Source organism: Corylus avellana, chromosome 7 (assembly GCF_965113065.1).
Source record: "Corylus avellana chromosome 7, dhCorAvel1.hap1.2, whole genome shotgun sequence".
In the NCBI taxonomy this organism is placed as follows: Eukaryota; Viridiplantae; Streptophyta; class Magnoliopsida; order Fagales; family Betulaceae; genus Corylus; species Corylus avellana.
The window spans coordinates 21,237,204-21,261,606 of record NC_142496.1 but is presented as its reverse complement, the minus strand read 5'-3'; the positions used below and the strand labels follow the sequence as shown (position 1 = coordinate 21,261,606).

Below are 24,403 nucleotides of genomic sequence, written 5' to 3'. Positions count from 1 at the left end.
AATTCCAATGTTTTTTTTTTTGCTCGTCACACCTCATCTACGGACTTTCATTTGCCCTTCAGTTGTCAACTTCTATGTTTCCTTGGATAAGGTCGTGAAGTATATATGACAAGAACCTAGGAATTGCCGCCTGCCTTGGTGTTATCATATATATATATATATATATATATATATGATGGAGATAGAGATCGACCTAAATAATTACATCATTGAAGTTTTCGTAGGTACATTCCATGGAGAAGTGTGGTCTGAGTTTCCAGAAGGACATGGGAAGCCCCCAGACGACACGGGTGTGTGTGAAACAAGTGAAGCAGGAGGCACCGGAAGAGTGGGACGAAAGCATGCCTCTGCCCGGCGACGTCATTGAAGGATTTGCTAAGGATGATTCCGACGAGTTGTTCGTGCCGGCCAAGGCCAAGTCAGAGCTCAGCTCACAGCTTGGTAAGATTAAACAGCAGGAGGTAATATGGGTGAAGGTTAGAAGGGGTGACAGAGCAATGAAGCTCCGGGCACGTATTGTGCAAGAGAAGTTCTCAGTGCTCCATAAGAAGTATACCATTAGAGCGGCTGAAGATGACAGACATGTTGCCGTTTTAGGGGACTTGACCGCAGAACAATGCACGGAATTGCAAGGTAGCTTCTTCTTCTCATCACAATTATTCACCAATTTTACTTCATGTTTTTTGTTAATATAGTCACCATGCACACAGCCAAAATCTTCGATATATATGGGATTCCCACAAGATAACCGAACGTCAAAGTAGTGCGGTGCAAAGGGAGGAGGGGGATGGCGGACCGGCGGTACCATCTCGATCTTATACTTAAGTTAGTAAATGTGCAAATGTAAGATAATAAGAGAATGACAGAAATTTCCTCCAAATCAGTCTGAAAAAAATATCTTTCAACCCATTTAAAATAATGCAAAGTGTCTATAAACATTTAAAATGCATATTAAAATACAAAATTAATCCATGTGGTTTAACTAATTTACAATTAGCTCCATATGATATCAAAATGAACTCAAAAGTCCCTGAGATATGCCAAAAAAATAATTTAGTCCCTACAGTCAAATTTCGTCCACTAATTTAACAGATTTTGTTAGTGTGACACTAAATTAAATAGGACAAGTATTACAATTTTATTGACTCTAATATTTCACGCTATTAGAATTTGTTAAATCACTAAACAAAATTTGACTGTATAGTAGGGACTTAATTATTTTTTTGGCATACCTCAGGGGCCTTTGAGTTTATTTTGATACCACAATGAGTTAATTGCAAATGAGGTAAACTATAAGGACTAATTTTGCATTTTTTCCTTAAATTCTTAACGTCATTAATAGCAATTTATTAACTTAAACTAAATTTAATGTGTATTTTAAATGTTTATAGACACTTACCACTATTTTAAATGGGTTGAAGAATATTTTCTTCAAACTAGTTTGGAGAAAATTTCTGTCCATAAAAGAATTAGAAAAATAGGTAGAGATTAGGGCATAAAAGCATTGGTCAACCTTATATGGATGTGGTATTGGTTTAATTGAATGACCGGGTAAGGCAAGTATCTGATTTATTTGGGTGATTGGGCCTTTTATCACGTTGTAAGTTTCCTTTAGCATTCACTTTTCATATGAGTATCTTTGCCTTTGGGGAGCATTTTTATTTTAGGTGATTCTTTTTTGTGGGCGTTCTTTCCTTCTTTAGGATTTGTTGTTTCATAATAATGTGGATTTGCTACCTCTTTAATAACATGTGCATCGTTTTCAAGAGATAGCTTAATCGGTTGGAGACTACGTCTCATGAAACGAAGATTACTACTTAATTATATAGGCCAATGAAAATTAAGTTGAAGATAGAAACGTAATCCTCCATTCCATTTATTGTGATAATGGTATGGTATATATCATAAATTGCAATGATAGAATACAGAGGGCTGTTGGATCCCATGACAAAACAGGCTCTAGTGTCGACCCTTTTCTTTTGTTTTTTTCTTTTGCAATTTATGATGATTGTTTTGTCTGATGTTGCAGAAAAGAACAGAAGGGTGGTAAATGTGGACTGTTGGGGATTCAACAAAAGGGGAGTCAAGTACAATTGGTTAATGAAAGTGGGAAGCTACATGCCAGACCAAAATGCTTCAATTGTCAGCTCCATCCTGTTCATGCCCCTGCAAAACGAGCACTGCATTGAGGCCACTACAGTCAGATGCATGGCCTGGTTTTCTGCAGCAGTTTCTTCTGGGGCTCCTCTGGTCTTTGTCAATATCCAAACAGAGCAGATAGTATAATTGTTTTATCCTTGAGCTTAATTTTTGTAAGGAATTAATTGAATAATCTCTAGTACTAAACAATATGTTTTTCCTTTGAAGGAGAAAATTAATTCCACAGGGAGAGAAACAAGTTGGTGTAAGCAACAAAACAACACAAACGTCCAAGTAGTTCAAGGTATAAGACTATGGTTTCTACCTGGAGTTGCTGAAGTTTGCCGTGAATTGGTTCCTCAACAAGGAGAAGTAAGGTTCGGAATGGATATTAAACGAACAGAAGAGGTAATATATCATTGCACCTTCAAATCTCAAGATTGGCTCTAAAATAAAATAGGAAAAAATATATATTCTGTCCCTCCAAACTATCATTCATTTTGCAATTACGCCTCCAAATTAGACACATTTGTAATTTTTTTTTTCTCCCAAAATACTTATGAAGTTATTAAAAAGTATATAAAAATAACCATTTGAAAATATATATATATATATATATATATATATATATATATATATATGCGAAAGTGTCTAATTTGACATGCAATGGTAGTATGGGAGGCTTCAATGTCACTTTTCAAAGTTTTGAGATATAAGTGCAAAATGGGTGATAGTTCATTAGGCTAGAGTAGGGGTGTCAATTTGTGTTTGCGTATCGGGTTCGAATCAGGTTGATGCATATCTATAAGACTATATATTATCAACCATAATCTAATCTATTTAATTAAACAAGTCAAATCCCTTAATTCCTAACCCTCTAATTTGGTATTGGGTTTCTGTTGAGTTTGCAATCGTATCAAAATATGGGTATAAGATTATATATGACAATCCATTTAATTAAACGAGTCAGACTCATCAACTTTAACCCTCTAATTTCATTTTGAGTTCGTGCCGTATCAAAAATTAAATTGTCAGCCCTAAGCTAAAGTGTATTTTTCTCAATAAAATAAAATAAAATAAAATGTGATTAATTCTTCTATGTTTTAAACATATATATATCTACAGGGCTTTTTCTATATTTACTCGGTTACAAAAGGTTTAGCTGCTGACCGCGCTGGGCTTGGGCAACTACGTGAAGAAGCAATTGCAACGGGATACCTTCTCGTGATATCTCGATTGGAAGGCAAAAGTCTTACGCCGTCAAATGCATGCTCCGATGGGCTTTTACATTGTTGTGATCGCAACGAAATTAGGGACACCCTCACTTCAGCAATCGCCCAAATGGGTATAATTGAACTTCACACCATGGCCTGGCGGAATCCAACATGTCCCGGCGCTACACAATCGACGGCTGCTGCAAAGCTCCGGCCTCCATAAGAGTGTTGCCTTACAAACCATGTTAAATTTGAGAATTGTTTGCAGCAATAAATTACTTGGGGCTCCCACAGTCAATGGAGAAAACCTTGTAAAATGTATATAGCCAGATGAGTTGGGGAATGAATAATCAGCGGAAATTAATGGTATGTATGATTCAAGTGTTTTTTTTTTTTTTTTTTTTTAATTAATTAATTTTTTTATTCTATTCAATTGGGGAAAATAGGGTTACAAAGAGGATCTTTTAAGCTTCAAATTCTTGGAGAGTGAGAGGGAATGCTTCCAAATATACGGTTTGAAGCGGTACATCCAATAGCATGACATACAAGTGATTTCGTAAGTGTGGTGATGAGAAGAATGAGGACCATTTGGTCTTGCAACCACTAGAAGCAATACTCGGGGTTGCGGATAGGATCGGCAATGGTGTATGTGGGATGGGGAATGGTGGAAGGAGGGTGCGGTAATGAGCAATCAACAAATTGGAAGCATGATAGTTCGCCACGTAGGATAGTTGTCTTTGGTGAGTTTGATGAAATTTTGGATACTGGAAAGTGTGATGGAACTGAAGGAGGATTGATCGATCGCCAGTTGTATTTGAGGATCGAGATAGACATTTAGTCTTAGGTTTGCTCGGATACCATATAAAGTCTCACGTTTGTGTGTTGAATCAACGCATCTATCGAGTTTCCATTGATATATATAAGCTTTACATAGGAGAGATTTGTTTACAAGGTAAACTCTAATCTAGCATTTGAAATTCATAACCTCTTTTCTACTTATCTTAGAAGATGTTTGTTTACAAGATAAACTCTAATCTAGTATTTGAAATCCATAACCTCATTTTGTTACAAGATAACATCTAATCTAATATTTGAATTGCATAGCCTTAAGCTCTTCACGTTACTTCCTGCTTATCATTGATTTTGACTTCAACATTATCTTTAGTAGTTGAGTTTGAGTGGGACTGAATTTTAGCTTTGAGCGGGATTGAAAACCCATTCATATTTCTTAAAATATGATACTCATATATTCTAAAATTTGAACTTCTATTTCATCAAACGGTCTAAATAAATGTAGAAGTTTGTGTGCAACCCAGATAATTAATTTTAGTTTTTAGTATGCCAAATTTATTTACCTTGGTAACACAAATTTTTACTAATCCTTAAATGAAATTAAGGGATCCGGCTTGCATGTGGTAGTCAAAACTACCGTATGCATGCGGTTGCCCAAAACGGCAACGTTTTGGGCACTAAAAAGTGCTTTTCTTTTAAAAAATAATAAATAAATCATTAAAAAATAAAAATTATAAAAAAAATCAATCATTAAAAAACTAAAAATATTAAAAAATTAAAACAAAAATAAAATAAAATGAAGAAAGAAAATATAAAACCCAAAGCCACCCCTTGCCCAAATGTGGTGGCCGGCCACCCCATTTGGGCACCCCATGGCCGTTGGGGGTGGCCGGGCCACCCCCAAAGGCCTTGGGATGGTCCCAAAGGCAAATCCCACCAATCATTTTAGCTCCCATTTCTACTGAAGAGTGAACTTTCGTCCCTCCACAATCCCCCAGCTATGGAGGACCGTGATCTCTCCTCACCTCGTGCTCTTCGGGGTGTCCTTGGTGTTGGGGTTTCTAGCGACGAAGGTGGCTCTACAAGGCTGGAAGGCAGGCAGAGCCCCATGCCTAGGTGGAGGTCCAAGATCATGTGGATAACCAGGATTTGCACCAGGCTTATTCTCTTCTCTTTTGGGTATGTTGGTATTCTGGGTTTTTTTTCTTGTCGTTTGGGTTTTGGTTATGCTCTGTTTTTTTCGTTTGGTTGGTGGAAAACTGGAGGAAAACACAAAGAATTACCCAAAATTGAGCACTAATTCATTCTTCCTTAACACTGAGAATTACCCAGAAATCAAACAAGAGCAGGACCCCATTAAAACTCTCAATCTTTCCAAAACACATTTTATTTCCATTCCCCAACATTTTCTCAGCAACCAAACAAAATATCCACAAACTCAAGCTAAATCCAGAAAATCAATAGAAGGAAACCCCTAAATTCAATACCCATTTGAAATAGGACCCAGAATTTATACCAATTGAAATGGAGTTTGGAGTTTAGAGGCCTCCGGTCTCCGGCAATAGTTCACCGGCCTCCGGTAATAGTTCACCGGAGCACGCCTGCAAATCCCTCCATTTCCTGCCGGAACGGGGCTGATCACAGCCGCTCAACACTGCCCACGGCGCCACCTCTTCCTCTCTCTCTCTGCCTCCGGTTCTCTCAATCTCCGCCTCCTTCTCTTTCTGAAATCTGTCTGGTTCTCCTTTTTTTTTAACATTTTTTAGTTTTTTAATTATTATTGTTTTATGATTTTTAAGTTTTAATGAATTTTATATTATTTGCATTTTAAAACTACTTTGTAAGAGTGGAAAATGGTACCGTTAAGTGGAAACGGTACCGTTTTCCACTACCGCATGCAAGCCACATCCGAAATTAAGAGCTTAAATTTTAGAACACGAGATTTTTTTTTTTTTTTTTAATAAGATTAGCGGATCCAAATCCAAGTGAGCCACTGTGTATCCAACTCAGGAGCCCAATACCTAAGGAATTGTCTGTTCGAGTTGCAACTAAACAGATACATCAGCTTGCCAAGGTTCTTGAAAGCCAGTTCAGTGGCAATGCCATTTAGAAACGCCCTAGCCAACTCTTCTCAAACGAATCCCAATGTCTCCCTTGTGAACTCCATATCGTCACTTCTACAAACCCTAAACCCCCCAAACCCCAACCCCTCAAATCTCAGTTCAATCCCTCTGAATCAGTTTTCACCTGACCTTAACCCAAAGTTAGTCATCAAAGTCATCAAGAACCAGACAAACCCTTACCATGCCCTCTTCTTTTTCAACTGGGCCTCCAACCCTATACCTAACCCTAAAAACTATTTCCACACCCACGAATGTTACCTGGCCATCACTGATGTCCTCCTCTCTCACTCCCTCTTCTCCACTGCTGTCTCGCTCCTTCAGAAGTACCACAAAATCTCGGACTTTGTGGTCGGTAAGTTGATCAAGGCCTATGGGGATCGTGGCGATATTAGGGGCGCAATGCATTGGTTTCATACAGCGAAATTGATGGAGAATGGGCGGTGTTTGTTTTCATATAACGCGATACTGGGTGTGTTGGTGAGAGCAAATAGGGTTAGTTTAGCTAAAGCATGCTATGATCAAATTGTGAAGGAAGGCGTGGTGAAACCCGATGTTTATACTTACACGACGATGATTAGGGGGTTTTGTAAATTGGGTATGATTGAAAATGCGAAGATGATATTTGATGAAATGGATTGTGAGCCAAATTTGGTTACTTACAATACTGTGGTTAGTGGGTTTTGTAAGAAGGGTGATATGGAGAGTGCACAGGAAGTGTTTGATCGAATGACGGAGAATAAGGATTGCTTGCCTGATACGGTGACTTGTACCACTTTGATTGATGGGTATTGTAAGAAAGGTGAATTGAATGAGGCAATAAAGTGCTTCGGTAACATGGTGAATTGGGGTTGTGATCCGAATCTGCTGACGTACAATGCGTTAATTAATGGCTTGTGTTTGAGGGGTAATGTTGATGAAGCAAAGAGGATGATGACCAAGATGAGGTTAAATGGGTTGAAGGATAATGTTGCAACGCACACGAGTATATTAAAGGGGCTTTGCGTCGTTGGGAAATCTGATGAAGCTATTAAACATCTTAAGCAGATGGTTGCTCTTGGGATTAAACCAGATGTGCAGGCTTTTGGTGTTGTTGTTAATGAGTTATGCAAAATGAAGAAACCAGTTGAAGCAATTTCCCTTTTGAAAGAAATGATGGCAAGAGACTTAAAGCCAAGTGTCTCAAGTTTTAATGTAGTGTCTAGGGTTCTTGTAGAAAATGGAGATCTTGAAAGGGCTGTTCTTCTTTTAAAGTTGATGCCACAAATGGGTTGCTGTCCGAACTTCTTATCGTATAACACAGTGATATGTAGTCTCTGTAGGATGAGAGGTAGAATGCAAGAAGTTGGAGAGCTTGTCAGCGACTTGCTTCAAAACGGTCATGTCATGGATGCCACAATGTATAATTGCTTGATTATGGGATATTGTGGGGACGGAAATGAGCAAACGGCAATGCGGGTTCTCTATGAGACAATTGATAAGAATTATGTCGTTAGTGTGGAGAGCTTTTCAATCTTAGTCAAGGAATTGTGTGCGAAGGGGAAGGTCATTGAGGCCAAGAGGATTTTTGAGGATTTGTGTAGGAGATGCTCTGTTCTTGATGTAAATAGTTACAGAAGGGTTTTAGAGAAGCACTTGTCTTTATATGCAGAGAATTGAATGATCGACCACCAGCATTCGAATGGAGTGCTACGCCAGAATGAGTACAGCTGAGGGTGAAATTGTTGAGGATGCAGAACACTGGACTCTTGTCCAGCACTAGAATTGTCTGCTAATTTTTTGTTCTTTTAAACTAACGGTTAGAATCTGATAGCACTTCCAACTGGAGCCAAGAAAATTTGATATTCTCTTTCAACGAAAATTCTGATCCTTGTGTTTTCATCTTCGTATGGCTGCTCCATGGGAAAGAAGGAAACCCTCTTGTGCAACAGCAGCATGTTTCCTCCTCCCTTCTGCGGACATACAAAAAATAAATAAAAGTCAAAAGTATAGAATCCATGATTACTGAGGACTGTTTGAAGAGCCCGTCCCCCTTGGATAGTTTAAGACGGTTGTGGAATCTCATTCAAAGTTAGGCTATAAATAAAACATATTTTTATCACGTAATCATCAAACAATGCTTATGCGACATACTTAACTAATCATTAATTTTTTTTTTTTTTTTTTTTTTTAACAATGATTGATTTAAGAGTTGATTAAGATTTTTACGTCCGTATTATGAGATATTAATGAAGTAAAAATGTGGTATTTAACATAACATTTCCAAAATTTTACCATTTTTTTTTTTTTTAACCTAGGTTAAAAAAAAAAAGGTCAGCCGGCCGAAGAGATCAATAGTGATTATTTTACTTTTTCTTGAGCCAAAAAAGTAAACAGAAAAGACCAATTATAATCATTTTACATGAACGTGACCTCTAATAACATTTACCCGCTAAGAGCATTCTCAATGGAGGAGCTAAATTGTACTTTTATCTAAAATGACTAATAAGATTTGTAAAAAACTCCCCCCATTGGATTAGCAAAAAAAAAAATGCAAAATGGGTATTTTATTAGATTAGCAAAAAAAAAATGCTGCATGTAGCGGCAATTTTCTCGTGAGTCATTTTATTTTTTTTATTGTTTCTCTTACATGTTTTCTCTTTTCTCAAAATTTTTTCCTGTTATTTCTTGTCCACATCTCTCTTTTTCCAAACTTTTCTCCTACTATTTCTCTCTCTCCACATCTATTTTTTCCCAAAAGTTGAAAAATAGGATATTTAAGAAAAATACAATCCTTATATATATATATATATATATATATATATAATAATAATAATAATAATAATAATAATAATAATATTTAAATGATACATATAAAAATATAACTAATCGGATGTAGGAGGTATTTAAAAATTCAACTAGATAAAGTGAGATCCGGCTTACATGTTGTTATTAAAATAACAGCATGTATGCTGTAGTTTAATCAACGGTCAAGATTTAATCTTAAAGTGACTTACTTTTAAAAGCTTTTAAAATTGACTTATTTTTTAGAAATTTAATCTTGACCGTTGATTAAACTACAGCATACATGCTGTGATTTTAATAACAACATGAAAGCCAATCCGAGAAATTGAATTTTAAAGAGTCATTTTGCATATAAAAGAATTGGCTAAGAATACTCTCAGAGTTAATTCTACATTATAATAGTTACTTCTAAATTATTTCTAATAGGTTACTCTTCCCCCAACGTCTTATACGGGCCAAAACAAGTCTCATCGGGTTCTTCTCGGACTCTTCCCCTTATATCAAATCCAGTTAATCAGACTCGTTCAATCCGATTCAAATCCGCAAAGCCCCTCTTGTCTTTCCCTCCTTTTACACATACATTCTTCTCTCTCTCTCTCTCGCGTACTCATACACACACACAGGCACACTCGCTCTCTGATTTTCGATCTTTCGTCTCTCCCTCCAAAAGCCTCTCAGTGTCTCTCACTCTATAACTCTCTTTCTATTTTCTAATTAGCGCAAAGTTTCATAGAAGACATGGATGGCGGTGCAGCGTACAATCCACGTACGGTCGAGGAGGTCTTTAGGGATTTCAAGGGCCGCAGAGCCGGCATGATTAAAGCCCTCACCACCGGTACTATTTTTTCTGTAAATTTTGTACTACTTTAATTACGTGCTTTGTTTTCTCTATATATTTCGAAGATTGGGATTTTTTTTTTTTTGTTGTTATGTGGCTGCAGATGTTGAAGAGTTTTATCAGCAGTGTGATCCTGGTTAGGGTTCTTCTCTTTCCATTTATGTTGAGTTAGCTGTTTGTGGTTTATGCTCTGTTTGTTTGCAAAGAAATTGTAGGGAAAGAAAATGAAGTAGGACTTTGCGCATGAAAATCTTAAAAAATTACTAGAATAAATCTCTAAATTCAACTGATTTTAATATGATTATTTGGTATAGTGGTATTTTTTTTAATTTTTTTTAAAATTTTTTATTTTATTTTATTTTTTTGTCTCAACTGACAATGGAATAAACATGTAAGCATTTTATATTCTTTTACCTCTCTCACATTATCTTTTGGTATTTATTTTGTTCAGGCCATTCAATATTATGGCCATAATGTGATTTTTTGTCGCAATTTATTAAAAAGTGCTAACGGCTTAACCTAAGTACACAAGAAGAATACAAGACGAGCACCTAACTAGAAGAAGCAAAAGATAAGAAAAACATAGAAGCTAAAAATATATTCGAGTCAAAGGCATCCATCTAGTGATAAAGAGTCGTGAAGAAAAAATCCTTTAATTTCTCAATTGTCCATTTGTGGTTTTCAAAACTCCAATCATTGCTTTCCCTTCAGAGACACCACATAAGGCAAGATGAAGCCATCTTCCACATTGCAGTATTTTGAAGCCTACCAAATTTGCCCTTTCTAGCAGGAAAAAAGGTCTACTTCTCTACTAAACATATCCCAAGCCAACCTTACAAGGCCAAAGATGATATTCCAAAGAGCACTAGCCATCTCACAATAGAGTAAAAGGTGATCCAGTGACTCCGTACTCTTCTTACATATATAACACCAATCAACTACCATGACATGCCGCTTTCTTAGATTATCCATAGTGAGTACCTTCCCTAAGGCAGCCGACCAAGAAAGAACAGAACTCTCATACGCGCCTTATTCCGCCAAATATTCTTCCAAGAGAAGTGAGTGCTATCATGAGGAGAAAGGGCATCGTAGTAAGATTTACCATCGAACAATTCTTTCTAGGAAGATACCTAGCAAAGCTTATCTTCAACCACCCGGTCTCAATTTAGAGGAGTACAACAAATTGAAGAACAAGGTATAGCCCACCTCACAAATTATCCTACTTATGTTGGATGAGAATCCAATGACACCTATATAAAAATGGTTGGTGAAGATATAAAGAGTTTGATCAACTCAAAATTCTGCTTTTAAGAAAGTAGCATATAATTCCACGGTCAAAACTGATGCATAATATTATTCAGTTATAAGAATTATACAAAGGCCTATGTGTATTGCAATTAGAAAAAGATAAAAGAAAAGCAGTCTAGATTCATTAATAATTTGTTTTTAAAATGATAATTTATACAATGATTTGGCATTAACAAGCAGACAAATTTCCTTCCCTTTCTGCAATGGCCAAGCTGAAGACTTTGATCCTGCACCAAGAATTATCTCGCTTGCTACTGGGGGCAAGATCCCAATGGCAAAGGCTTCCCCCCATAGTACAATTTCAAATCCATACAAGGTGAGCTCAAAGAAGCACAAGAACTGAACCCATCCACACAAGCCATATCACAACCACCAACCTTAGAGGATACAATACCCTTTCCTTATCCACATAGTTATTGCTCCCCCCCTCCCTCTCTTGAAACTCCTCAGGGTGCGGCAGTTAAGGGAGAAAGGAGGGAAGTCCGGTAAAGGAATCCGCTTCCCCCTTTTAACCACCAAAGCCTACTTTGAGGATTAGTTGTTATGGAAACACCCGAAGGGCCCAGACCGGTAATAGGGATTTCAACCAACTCTACAAAACCTCCACTCCACCGATACTTAAGTATCTAGAGTTAGCAAAACTGCCCCAAATGCCGAAATACATGAGACCTCTCTACAGATTTGAAAACATTACCTCTATCGCCCATATCAGGAAGTCCAACTCAGTGGGAAACCAACATAGTCACATCGTCAGTGAAATCCAATGGTGGGGAGGGTGATAAAGAATGCAATGGGCTATTCGAGGTCTCCACCGTAGTTAGAGGTCCATTGATAAGAGATTCGAACTTGCGACCCTCGATAAGCTCTGATTCCCTTCATGCAAAACTCCTAGACGAACACCCATTTCATCTTGGCAAGCCGTAGGAGCCAGCGGAGGTCCATTGGGTTGGGTAGAGCTCGAGCCCACTTAACTTGAGTCCGCACCCAAACCCTTGCCCAAATAAAAAATGACCGTATCTTTGCTACCCGCTTATTAGTGGGTATGACCTGTGTCTTCGCCACCCACTTAAAGGTGGGTTTAAACTTTGACCAAAACGTGCATTTCACTTGGGGATGGGCGGGGTTATTACTTATTTAATGCACATTCATCTTGATCCATTGATATTGGGCGTCAATCTTCAAAAGGCTTCTTAGAGGGTTGGGCCCTCATTGGCTAACTGGGTTCCACCATTTCTCTTACAACGTGCTTTTGAATTATTGACTTTCACTTGCCCAAATGACTCTCAACCCACATCCAAAATCGAAATCACCCTATCCACTTCCCCCTTTAGGCGCTCTAGTTGTTTTCTCAAATCACAGAGGACCCCATAGACACCCCTCGTTCCACTACCATGCACTACCATGTTCCCTCTTTCAGTGTGAAACTAGGGATCCGGTGCATCTGTAGGCCCACCTCAACTACTGCCTGTCAGAACTTGCAGTACTACAGCTTCAGGATTGACATGGCCCTCCATAGGAAGCGTTGTGCCTGTCGTACAATGCCCCGAACCAAGCAGCACCTCAACAAATGTCAATTTCCCAACATCCTTTGCCAATACTCGCTCCAACAATCCTACCGACGCTGATGGGGAAGCGATCGAGGGAGATGATGAAGCTCTTTGGCCTTCATCGGAGGATGTCTGAGACAATTCTATGGTCTTCCTTAACTCGTGAACAAAGCCTGACCACCCCTTACCTTCTCCTTCTGGGACAACCACGAAGCCCTTCTGGCCACCATTACCATATTCTACGACGGCCAAATAGTGACCAAATATATTTGCACACCTCTGGGACAATATATGCTCTAGAGCCCACTTTGGAGGACTTCAAAAACACCTTTGAAGCCTCTGCTTTAAGCATCTCCTCCAAGATAGCCAACAATCATGGCACAATAACTTTACCCATGGCTATAGAGTGCATAATGTCCTACTCCTTTGAAAACACGTGAAACTAAGACACCCTTTTCCATTGCAAACTCGAATGATTTTGTTTCTACAAAGAACCGTCTAGAAATACCCATCGCAGCACCCCAACATGAAAAACAGAGAACTGAACCCGCCATTGAAACAAATATCTGCCATTGCGACAGCACATCTCAATCATGCCCTTCCATTACGGTTCAAAGGCACCTACCACTCTATATTGGAGAGATTTGATTCAAAATTAATTGAATGAAAGCACCAACAATCTGTAGTTTGTTTCTGATTCCCATCTGCTTGGTTTGTTTCAATATGTTGAGTGAACTTATGGAAAGCAGTAGTTAGGGCTTTGTTTTTCATTCAGTTTTGGCTGGTTGCACATATGTGCTTTTTTTTGTGAACACTTTTGGTGAAGTGCATGTTTATCAGTTGTAAGAGTTCTTGCTTCTGCTTGTTAATGCCAAATCATTGTGTAAATTATAATTGTTTTTATTTTTTATTAATGAACCTAAACTTCTTTTTCTTATATCTTTTTTTTTTTTTTTTTTTTTTAAATTGCAATACGCGTAAGCCTTTCTATAATTGTTATAAGTGAATAATATTGTGCATTAGTTTTACCATGGAATTATGTGCTACTTGCTTAAAAGTCAGAACTTTGAGTTGATCAAACTCTTTATATCTTCGCCAACCATATAAGTGTTATTGGATTTTTATCCAACAAAGTTTGAGTAGTATAATTTGAAGGATGTTGGATAGCATAAAATTTTCTGTTAAACAATGTTTTGAATCCCCTGGGTACTGGATGAAACTTCAGAACTCATAAAGGAAAACATATGAAAGGGCATGGATAGTAATGTTGCCTTTTCATGAACTAAGGTTTTTTTTTTCTTTAGGTGAATACTGTATGGCCTTTTTCAATTTTATATTCTTTGTTTGTTGATTGCTTTGATTTTCTTTTTCTCTAAGCAACGCATATATAAGCTTTCATTCCCAATTTATCATTGTGCCATACACCCATGCTGTGCCCTGATTATCTATATATTTATATTGCACGCAACCATTTCCATTTCATTGATGGAAATTTTATCCTGAGAAAATAAGTGAATATATGCAAGTGTTCTTTTCTTTTCTTTTTTTTTTTTATTACAGAGAAAGAAAATCTTAGCCTTTATGGATTTCCCAGTGAGCAGTGGGAAGTCAATTTACCTGCTGAAGAGGTACCTCCAGAGCTTCCAGAACCTGCACTAGGCATTAACTTTGCCAGAGATGGGATGCAAGAAAAGGACTGGTTATCGTTGGTAGCTGTCCACAGTGATGCTTGGTTACTTTCTGTGGCCTTTTATTTTGGTGCTAGGTTTGGATTTGATAAAGCTGATAGGTATGTGTTTCTCTTCATCCTCTTTTGGATGTATGGTTTGGCTTTATAAAACAACTTTTATGTGTAAACAGGTTAGGATGTTTAATTTGGAAATGAAATCTGATGTTGATTTTGACCCAGGCCTGCAGCCAGTCTCCCAAGGAGCTTGAAAACCTTGTTCTGACCTTCTTTCCCACTTCACAAATCAGATACTAAAAATAAAATGTCTAAATTTCTAATTCTTTTTCATGTTTTACTTTATACTATTGAGTTGCACTTGTATTATTTTTTTTAATTTTTAATTTTGAATATTATTAATCATGCTTTAATAGCTAATTTAATGATGAATTGTCCTGTTTTTAGGAACATAAATTGGCTAATTGGGGATTATGTTGATGTAGAGTGAGTAATTGGGTGGTAAAGCATTATAATCTGACAAATATCTGTGCTTTGCAAATGTCAAATTGTATAATTGGAGAAGAAAAAAAAAAAAATCTTCAAACATTTCATTAGCTGCTTTTAGGTTAAATACCTTGAGAGATTAGTCAACAGCTGATTTTAACTGATTGATTTTATTCTTCCTCGCAAAAGTAAGGTGGTTAAAAACTCATACAATTAGTGTTTTTCTTTTCCAGATTTTATTAATCATGTTCCATTTTTTTTTTATCAGACCTTTTTTTTTTTTTACTGAAAATAATGCAATGTAAGTGTCAAGAAGATCTTCTATACTTCTTGCTAAAATTCATTTGGGGAGGGTAAACAATGATAGAAAATTGCAAATGACACAGTATGCTCTATGTGGTTTAATTTCTTTTTCAGCTCATTGGGGCTTACCCTCGTGATTATCCTATATGTTTGAGTAGGAACACAATTTTTTTTTTCTTTTTTAACTTTCTTCATGTCCTTCACTTGCTACAATTGCCTGTCTGAATTTCCTTTGTGCATTTGAATTTCTCAAAATTATTTAACCTCCATTTATCTTATGGGAAAAAACTTTATTTTTGCTGAAAAGTTTATGCTAGTTTTTTTTATTTTCTTTGTTTTTTAACATAAATTATAAAGAGAATTGAGGCAAAAAAATAAAATAAAATAAAATTATAAAGAGAATCAATGTGTAGATTCCATTTAATGAATCTCTAGTCATGCTTGCAGCAGTTGTATTATATTGACAGGAATACTGTATTTCATCAAGGTTGAAGGCCAGAAAAAGGGGACTGGTCTTATAAATAACTTTAGTCTCCAGGATGGGAAACTTAGTCTTGCTAACATTGGTTTGCGCTGAAGTTGGCTAACAATTGCCCACACTTCATTTTCTTGTGACCTTTTATGGTTTCAGTATTTCAGTAGTTGCTACCTTGGAGGTTTCATCACTTCTTAATGGTAGCTTCTTGTTATTTGTGGTGCAGGAAACGCCTTTTTAACATGATAAGTGATCTTCCAACAATATTCGAGGTTGTGACAGGGACAGCCAAGAAACAAGTAAAGGAGAAGTCATCAGTTTCAAATCACAGCAGCAACAAATCTAAATCAAACTCTAAGGTATGAAATGACTTCTACTTGCTTTGTTTTTCAATGTTGTTATGTAAACTAAATAATTGTATGGGTGACTACTGTTTGGTGTGTACACTTTTCTCTTGAGACTGCAGACATGTTATGGCCTAGTCTAATCTCGCCATTGGAAAATTATGGATTTCCTTTGAATGTCAGAATATGAAAACTTTTAGCATGTTGGCTATTGGCAAGAGAGAATTTTGACTTTGTCTTGTCGAATCTCATCATCCAGTAGTTGAGTCACAATCCAGCACTTCATTTATAACATGCCAAATGGCAAAGAGGAAATAAATTTCCATTTTGTTGTAGGTTATGTACTTGAGAACAATTACCTTGCAATCTTGCAATCGATTTTATTATTCTTTTGTTGGCTTGGCATATGCAGCGAGGTTCTGAATCTCAGGTCAAGTATACAAAGGGAATACAGTCAAAGGATGAGGATGAGGAAGGCTTGGAGGAGGAAGATGAGGACGAGCATGGAGACGCATGTTGCGGGGCTTGTGGAGAGAATTATGCTGCTGATGAGTTTTGGATTTGCTGTGACATCTGTGAGAAGTGGTTCCATGGGAAGTGTGTTAAGATCACCCCAGCAAGGGCTGAGCATATTAAGCAGTATAAATGCCCATCTTGCACCAACAAGAGAGCCCGCCCTTGATGGTAGCTGTGTTCATCTATAGTTGACAGCTAATGCTACTCTGGTAGATCAGGTTAATTCGTTAAGTTGTGTATTCCTAGTTTTAGGAAATCTATCTCGAATATAATGTGCAGGTCGCAAGTATGCTGTTTAATCGATTATAAATTAGGGTATTTATGATTGAGTAGGGAATCATTTACTTGTTATGTGATTGCTTGAATTAACATATGTTTATTGGATTACTGTGTTCTTCTTGTCTTTAAGCTTATATTGTACCTTATATTCAACCTTATACTATTGAGTTAATCTCTGATGTTCAAGCTTGAGCTTGATTTGAAGTCTAAAAGGTATGTTTACACACTCTTGGAAGTTTAAAAGTGCATTTAGTATGCCTTATGTTCTTATATGATTGCTAAAGTCTTATTATTTGCATTCATAAATGTCCTCCTTAGATTATCAAAATTGCTGTAGCCTGTGGATGTTTCGGACTTCTCTCAAAATCCTTTTTCCTGAGCCTAATTTGAGTCACGCTTGTAACTCTTGGGTTGTTTATTAAAAGTGCTTGATAATTAGAGTTGAGCCTCTTTTTTTTTAGTAAACTACCAAAAACAAGCTTTTCGAGTTCATGAATTTGGATGCCTCTTCAATGCTCTTGTTGGAGGGGAAGAAGGGGAAGAATATATATATCTTTCTACCATTGTTCGTAGGAGGCTGAACCGTATTGACATGATCACTTTTAGAACTGAAGTTGCCAACTCCCCCCTCCCAAAAAAAACAAAAAAGAAAAAGAAGAGGCCCATCTCCTCAATGATTTGACAGTATTCGGCCAAACCACCCGTTCAGAAGCTGCCACTATGAAGAACTGTCTTGACCTTTTATGGCTGATGGACTGGCGTGTCTTGATCCTTATAATGGTAGCTGGTAAAACCTTTAACCCATGTTGCCAGGTTGTGGGGGATCGTGCCATGAAAAAGAAGGGCATGCATTGGCCTCTGCAAATGATTCCACGAACAACAAAACATGGTAAAACCTTGGAATATAACGCAAGGTTCAAATATTACCAATCAAATTAGTAGCAAATAAACACAAAGCGATGCATTGCATTCATCAAACACACAATATGTATTTCATGAAACGTGGCAAATGCTTTGGACTCCAGTTGCCTAAAATTATAGATGAAAATTCACACTAATTATTTGCTTAAATTGTTAATAGTTTAAGTTTACCTAAATAAATTTAAAGTTACCCAACCACTTATTTAAACAAATAAATCTCATATAAAATCTCTTACACATATAATCTATTTAAATTATTAATAATCGAATAAATAATTGCAGCTTATCCTTATCCTAAAATTATTGTTGTCCCCTTTCTTTCTAGTGATCGCAATCATGCGCTGTAGCCTGTAGTAGTGTACTACTGGGGATCGTCAAGTTGCAGCAGCCTAGGAGTACGAGGGACGAGGGGTCCCTCCTATTTCGCAGCATTAAGAAATTCCGGCGGCCGGCATTACCCGAATGCTCAAACCACCCATGAATCATCAGGATTCAGGATGTATTCATTGGAGGGGGTTGTTGGCAAAATGGTCATAGAAACGTGTGTGATCCTTTGGCAAATGGGTTTGCATATCAACCTGTGGGCTTCTTGTCCACAACAAAACAATACCATAAGCTTTCTTTCTTTCTGTCTTTCTTGGTTCTGATAATGAATGTATGGATCCGCTGATCTGCCCTCTCCTATTCTCCATGTCCCAATACCTCCATTATTACTTTCTTGGTGCTGTTACTTTTGTTTTTTTATTTTGTTTTTTTATGTGTTTTGTCGCTTACGTGTTTTCTGTTAAAAACCATTAGCGCCAACTATATCTGGATATGGATAGCATTATTTTGATCTGTAACATTATTCAACTTTTTGCAAGTGAAAAAATTTCAACATGAATTATGGAAAAAATAAATGTTCAGTAATATTACTCTTTTTATTATTATCGTATACTCTGATTTGGTGAACCGTAAAGCAAGAAAAAAAAAAAAAAAAAAAAAAATCCACATTTTTTTCTTAACGTGTACTGAAAGTCTGAATCCACTTGCTTAGAGAAAGACAAATCCAATAGGGACACAAATTTCCTTCAAATTAGTTTCCTCCAATCTATTTCAATAAGTAAAAAGTGTCATTCAACATTTTTGAGTTTCTCAAAAATTAATGTTTAGATTTCTAGTTAAGAATTATGATCATTTTCAGTTTAAATGAACTGGAGAATATTCTGTTAGTTATATTAGATGGATATTTTTATTCCCTTAAAAAGTGAAAAGACAAAAATACCACTCACATATGACTAACCGAATATATTTGAACCGTAAAAAAAAATATGTGAAAGATACACTTCTCACCTATTGAAGTAGGTTGAAGTAAATTTCCATCCAATACTAAATTCACCATGACGTTGTGGTACACAATTTTTTTTGATGGAAACAAGATTCTCTCTCCCATTTTGTGTAGGAACAAGATTCTCTCAAGTTCATTTGAATTGGATAATATCCAGTTAATTATATTGAAAATGTATTTTTTTTTTTTTTTTACTTTTTAAAGAGACAAAAATGCTTTTAAAATATAACTAAATATATATATTCAACTTCAAATGAAGTCAAGAGCATCCTAATTTGGTATGGACACGTAAAAAAAAAAAAAAATATATATATATATATATATATATATATATATATATTAAAATTGCTCAAAAAAGTGGACCACCAAAATGAAAGTGGTCTTCATCCACTTTTTGTAAGGAAAAAATTTTCCATACAGATTGATTCGGAAAAATAAATGTCCCCCAGCATTACTCAAATTCTTATCATAAATGGTGATTGGATTATTACTCAAATTCTTATCATAAATGATGATTGGATTATTCTAAATTTAAGGTAATAGGACTTTGATATGATAAACGAGTACTATATATATAGGATTCATTGCATCCCTCTTCACCCATGGATAGATAAGAAAATTAAAATTAAAAAAGATTAAATTTATAATATTCATAGGAAGAAAAAAGGGGAATTGGACCAAGACTATACAAGTTTCTAGTGACAAGCAAAATCTAACATAGCCAAACTTCAGAAAAACTTGAGAGGATTTGAAAAAAAAAAAAAAATTATGAAGTGAAGGTCTCTTGCCTCTTGGTAGACATCCGCTTCAAAAACTCATAGGTAGTGATCATGGTTGTCGCAGACATCGACATTGAAACCCACCTCGGCCCCAACCCCCTATAACAAGCACTCAACCCAGCTTCCTTCACCAAGTTCCTCACCGCCTGCACAGTCGTCAGCGGCCTTCTCCGCCCATTTTCCTCCGCATCCAAAACCTGCAATCTTGTCTTAATTGTATCGAGCGGCATTGTAATTACTGCCGAAACCCCACTCGCCATAGCAGCACACACTCCCTGCACTGCAACCGTCGCCATGGAATCCGGCCGATAATTGCAGCCATTCGTCAAGCCATGATCAACCTTATCCTTTTTACCCATGTAGCAACCAAAACCGCCCCACATAAGCCTTTGAGCGACAGAGTAAGAAGCCCACCAAACCGCATTCGATGGCGCGTACGTTAATATGGAAATCCCAAATCCCCTGTACAGTCCTCTTGGACCGTCGGCGTAGAGAATCTTCCTAAACGCATCAATCCCATTGCTATATTTGCCAGAATTCACATGGGGAAGGATGTTCTTGCTGCAGTTGTGGCAGCCCTGCACCATCAGTCTCTGACTCACAACATCAATTGGGGTCCACACCAACTGCGCAGCCATGGCAGAGCTCAACCCAGCGGCGGCGCTAGCTATGGCGGTGGCCGTAGTATCGGAAAAACCTAACCTGACGGTGGCAGTCCCGACATTACTCTTGGTGACCTCAAGCGCCGTCATGTAAAGCGCTCGAGCAGGGATCGTGCCCATCAACGAGGTGCCGAAACCCCTGTAGAACCCTCTTAAACCCTCGTGGCGCATCATGGCAAACGACATTTTGAAACAAGAAATCTGAGAAGAAGAAACCTGTTGCCGTGTCTTCAAAACGACGATTGGATAAAGAGCGGCCGATACGCCGGAAAACAAGGCGGCACCGAGCAAGAAGAATCTGGATTTGTCGAGCATATGCCAATCTATATCAGCCGGAATATGAATCTCTGAAGCCGGATCATCCTCGGCTGCGCCCAAGCTCATCTTCGCCACTTTGAAGTACCAAAATCAGTATTTGGTCAACTGGGCTCAAAAGCTAGAGGCGAATCTATTCCCTATACTATACTACTGTTTTGCTAAGCAATCAAAAAAATAAAACCAGGGTGAAGAAAATGAAGCACCAACTGTGGTTACAGTACAACTGAGGTGGATTTATGGTGTCGTGAAGCTAATTAAGGATATGGGTATCTTTTTCTTTTTAGGCAACGAGATTTGAGAGGGAGCGTAGATTAATTACCATAAGTGGGTCGAACATCTGTGTATAGAAGAAGCCGATCGATTCAGAAACCGCAGTTGCTTACCGGAGATTCATGAATCGTGATGAACCTTGATCATCTTCTATCCACTTCACCTCTGAGAAAATCAACTTGACTGGAAATCCTGGATGAGAGAAAGAGGAAGACACTCAGAAAATGGTATCAAGGGCTGAAGCGGCGAAGCAGAGAGCCAGAGAGAGAGAGACAGAGAGAAAGGGGCGTTTTGATGGGAGGATAATGGACTTTAGTGAGGGTTTGGCGGATCGAGGAAGAAGGACACGTGTCTATTAGCATCTCGATGAGCTTTCGAGATATTAGCCGTGTCTATGGCTGACGAATTTGTTGCTCCCTCTGATTTCCTTCGTTTCTGTGGGTGATGTCAGATGTGTACAAAAATAGCACTTGCTTGAATAAAGGAATAAGAAATGGAGAGTATCCATCATTCTTATTATTATTATTATTATTATTATTATTTATTTTATAATCAAATTGAAAAATGGTTATATAAAATCAAAACGAAAATAACAGTAAAGAAGTAGAATTAACTAGTAAAAATTAGTCAAGTGAATATTAAAGCAAAATAGACACAAATAGAAACACAAATATAAAAAAAAAAAATCACTAAAGCAATACAAATCCTCTCTCTCCTCCAAGAAAAAAAATTATTCCACCTCTTTGAGTCTCCGGCCGCCAACCCCCTCCCCTCTAGTCCCCATTTCCTCCTTCCCCCACCCTTTCTCACATCCTTAAAGGCTTTATCTACCTACTTGGAGGCATATTCATCACCAATGGTTTATGTATATTTTTATGCAAAATGGCCTATCAAAACCCATCTTATCTTTTTTTTTTTTTTTTATGTAAACAAAAAAACTTTATCTAGTTTAAATAATACGTTTTAAAAAACATCATACATCCAATTATATATTTTTTTTTTATCTGTATCATTTAATTTTTTTTTTTTTTTAATAACGATGGTATTTTTCCTAAAGATCATATTTTTAATTTTTGGAAAAAAAGAGATATAGAGAGAGAAATAGTAAGAGAAAATTTTGGAAAAAGAGATGTGGAAGAAAAATAGTAGGAGAAAATTATGGAAAAAGAGAGATGTGAAGGGAGAAATAATATATTAATGAGATAGATATGTGAACAATACATGTAGCGATGTACTGTTTACAAATGTAACTAAAATGTATTTTGCATTTGAGATGCATAATTTGATGTAGAGGATTTTTTAGTATTTTGCTTATCTATTTTAGATAAAAGTAAGAAATGGCTAAGCTATTGTGAGTGCTCTAAAAAAGGAATAAAACAAAGAGAATGAATGAGAAATGTTACACACATCCTCTCACTTACATTTAACTTTTAAAATTATCATTAAATCTAAAATTTAATAGTAAATTTATTATAAATTTAATAATAATTTTAAAAACCATATTTAAAAAAAAAAAAAAAAAAAATTGTCTAAAATTTCTCCTACCTTAATTATATCCGTTGAAATGCTCATATAGGTAAACAAAAGAGCATATCTAATGGATTACCAAATCCTTGAGAAAGGTCTCCAAGAAGTAGTTTAATCGGTTGGGATCACGCCTAATGTAGCGGAAGCTACTAGTTTGAATCTTCCTCCCCCCTATTGTGCGGACATGTCAAAAAAAAAAAAAAAAAAACATCCTTGAGAAAGAACCAAAAAAAAAAAAATAGAGAAATGTTTTAGTGCAATATAAAGACTATTTTTTGCCCATAAAAGACTTATGTGACAAGAAGTCATAGGTTCCATCCGTAGTTGTTATGGCCCCACCCACTGATGGGCCTATGGTCTCTTGCTACCTAAGACTTTTATAAGCTAAAAATGGTCTTTCTCTTACACTAGAGCATATCTCCAAAAAAAAATATATATATCGGTGACTTTTCGCTTTCCTTACTTCGTTGAGTATTTATTTATTAAAAATGACACTATATTAAATATAATATGACCACGAAAATGATATATAATTGGGAAACGTCATTCAAACATTATGTTAATTAATTGAGTGGTTGTAGCTCAGAGTCGTTTTAGGGTATTATAAGTTACTTAAGAATAATTTTGATGACATTTTTGTCAATTTTAAAAGATTATCCAATCCTTGGAATTTGGATCTTTTCTTGTGGGTTAAGCTATTTCCTTATAGCTTAGAATGATTTTTCTTTCATCAGCTCTTCACTTAGCATACGCACAAGGGTATGTTGGAAATGGGAATTGTAAAAAAAAATTAGGGTTAATAAATTTTTTGTTACTTGGGTTTTGAGGTTTTTTAATTTATCCCCCTAGAATTTTTTTTTAAATTTTTTTTAAATTTTTTAATTTTTATGTCAGGGAACCTCTCCAAGGCAAGGTCCTTCGGACCCACTCCTACAGAGTAAACCTAAACATGATAAAACTAATACTTCAGATTTTGAAAAAGACTGAATCACCACTTCCAGTTTGAAAAACTCTTTGGGGGGTGGCCGAAACAATCCCCAAAGGCCCTTAAGGTCAAACTAGGGGTGGCCGGCTACCCCTTGGGGGTGATTCGGCCACCCTCATAGAATTTTTCAAACTGAAGGTGGTGATTCAATCTTTTCCAAAATCTGAGGTACTAGTTTCGTCATGTTTTAAAACCTAAGGAAAAAATTAAAAAACCTTATAACCCAGGTACTAAAAAAATTATTGACCCAAAAAATTATTAAATGCGAACCCTAATATGTGCTTTTGCTTGTGATCAAGATGGGAGAAACCCCTCTACCTTGCAGCCATAAAAAGTTTAATTGACGTCTTGAAGGAGTAGGTTCCAACCGGATCTTAGCAACGAACGACTGCTGTTTAGTGGATATGAGCTATAGCAAAAATTGATTGATGTGAGGAAAAAAAAAAAGTGAGAATGTTTAGTATAAAAAAGTAAAAAAAATAAAATAAAATAAAAAATAAAAATTATTTTGTAGTGATATTTTTATTTAAATAGTAGTAAAAAGTGATAGTTGTAATATAAATTTCGGTACTTCTCATGGACCGGAAACAAGATCAAATAGAAATCACATAATGTAATTATTCTACGTGACGACTTAACTCGTCAATGCTCCATAGGTGGTTAGAGAGTTCACATTGGACTAATTAAAATAGCTAAGATTGGCTAGTTCTATGAATGTTCCGCATTTAGTTCAACAAAATAATTAAAGATTTGTTAAATTACTATACGACTCACCAAATTTGTTC

General features: G+C 36.5%; 4 protein-coding genes across 4 annotated transcripts; 3 read left to right on the top strand and 1 right to left on the bottom strand.

Moving 5' to 3' along the window:
* The first annotated feature begins 220 nt into the window (after positions 1-220).
* Positions 221-3,705, top strand: LOC132185668 (uncharacterized). Its single transcript, XM_059599434.2, has 4 exons — positions 221-633; positions 2,030-2,280; positions 2,368-2,547; positions 3,265-3,705. The coding sequence occupies exons 1-4, from the start codon at positions 234-236 to the stop codon at positions 3,574-3,576; spliced, it is 1,143 nt and encodes a 380-aa protein (XP_059455417.2). The 5' UTR covers positions 221-233; the 3' UTR covers positions 3,577-3,705.
* A 2,477-nt stretch (positions 3,706-6,182) lies between these two features.
* LOC132184950 (uncharacterized) lies at positions 6,183-8,264 on the top strand. Its single transcript, XM_059598746.2, has one exon. It carries the CDS (start codon positions 6,245-6,247, stop codon positions 7,922-7,924), a length of 1,680 nt encoding a protein of 559 aa, XP_059454729.2. The 5' UTR covers positions 6,183-6,244; the 3' UTR covers positions 7,925-8,264.
* Positions 8,265-9,565: 1,301 nt separating this feature from the next.
* AL4 (alfin-like 4) lies at positions 9,566-16,879 on the top strand. The gene is made up of 5 exons (XM_059597316.2): positions 9,566-9,884; positions 9,991-10,023; positions 14,303-14,531; positions 15,917-16,049; positions 16,447-16,879. The coding sequence occupies exons 1-5, from the start codon at positions 9,788-9,790 to the stop codon at positions 16,714-16,716; spliced, it is 762 nt and encodes a 253-aa protein (XP_059453299.1). The 5' UTR covers positions 9,566-9,787; the 3' UTR covers positions 16,717-16,879.
* A 2,821-nt stretch (positions 16,880-19,700) lies between these two features.
* LOC132184272 (uncharacterized) lies at positions 19,701-21,559 on the bottom strand. Its single transcript, XM_059597838.2, has one exon. It carries the CDS (start codon positions 20,900-20,902, stop codon positions 19,844-19,846), a length of 1,059 nt encoding a protein of 352 aa, XP_059453821.2. The 5' UTR covers positions 20,903-21,559; the 3' UTR covers positions 19,701-19,843.
* Between the last annotated feature and the right edge of the window lie 2,844 nt (positions 21,560-24,403).

What these genes read in the sequence shown, in the direction of transcription:
- LOC132185668 (XM_059599434.2), top strand. Translation starts at nt 234, where the DNA reads ATGGAGAAGTGTGGTCTGAGTTTCCAGAAGGACATGGGAAGCCCCCAG. An exon ending in ACAATGCACGGAATTGCAAG is followed by an intron (nt 634 to 2,029) that starts GTAGCTTCTTCT and finishes CTGATGTTGCAG; the next exon opens with AAAAGAACAGAAGGGTGGTA. An exon ending in ATATTAAACGAACAGAAGAG is followed by an intron (nt 2,548 to 3,264) that starts GTAATATATCAT and finishes ATATATCTACAG; the next exon opens with GGCTTTTTCTATATTTACTC.
- LOC132184950 (XM_059598746.2), top strand. Translation starts at nt 6,245, where the DNA reads ATGCCATTTAGAAACGCCCTAGCCAACTCTTCTCAAACGAATCCCAAT.
- AL4 (XM_059597316.2), top strand. Translation starts at nt 9,788, where the DNA reads ATGGATGGCGGTGCAGCGTACAATCCACGTACGGTCGAGGAGGTCTTT. An exon ending in TTATCAGCAGTGTGATCCTG is followed by an intron (nt 10,024 to 14,302) that starts GTTAGGGTTCTT and finishes TTTTTATTACAG; the next exon opens with AGAAAGAAAATCTTAGCCTT. An exon ending in AATCTAAATCAAACTCTAAG is followed by an intron (nt 16,050 to 16,446) that starts GTATGAAATGAC and finishes TGGCATATGCAG; the next exon opens with CGAGGTTCTGAATCTCAGGT.
- LOC132184272 (XM_059597838.2), bottom strand. Translation starts at nt 20,902, where the DNA reads ATGAGCTTGGGCGCAGCCGAGGATGATCCGGCTTCAGAGATTCATATT.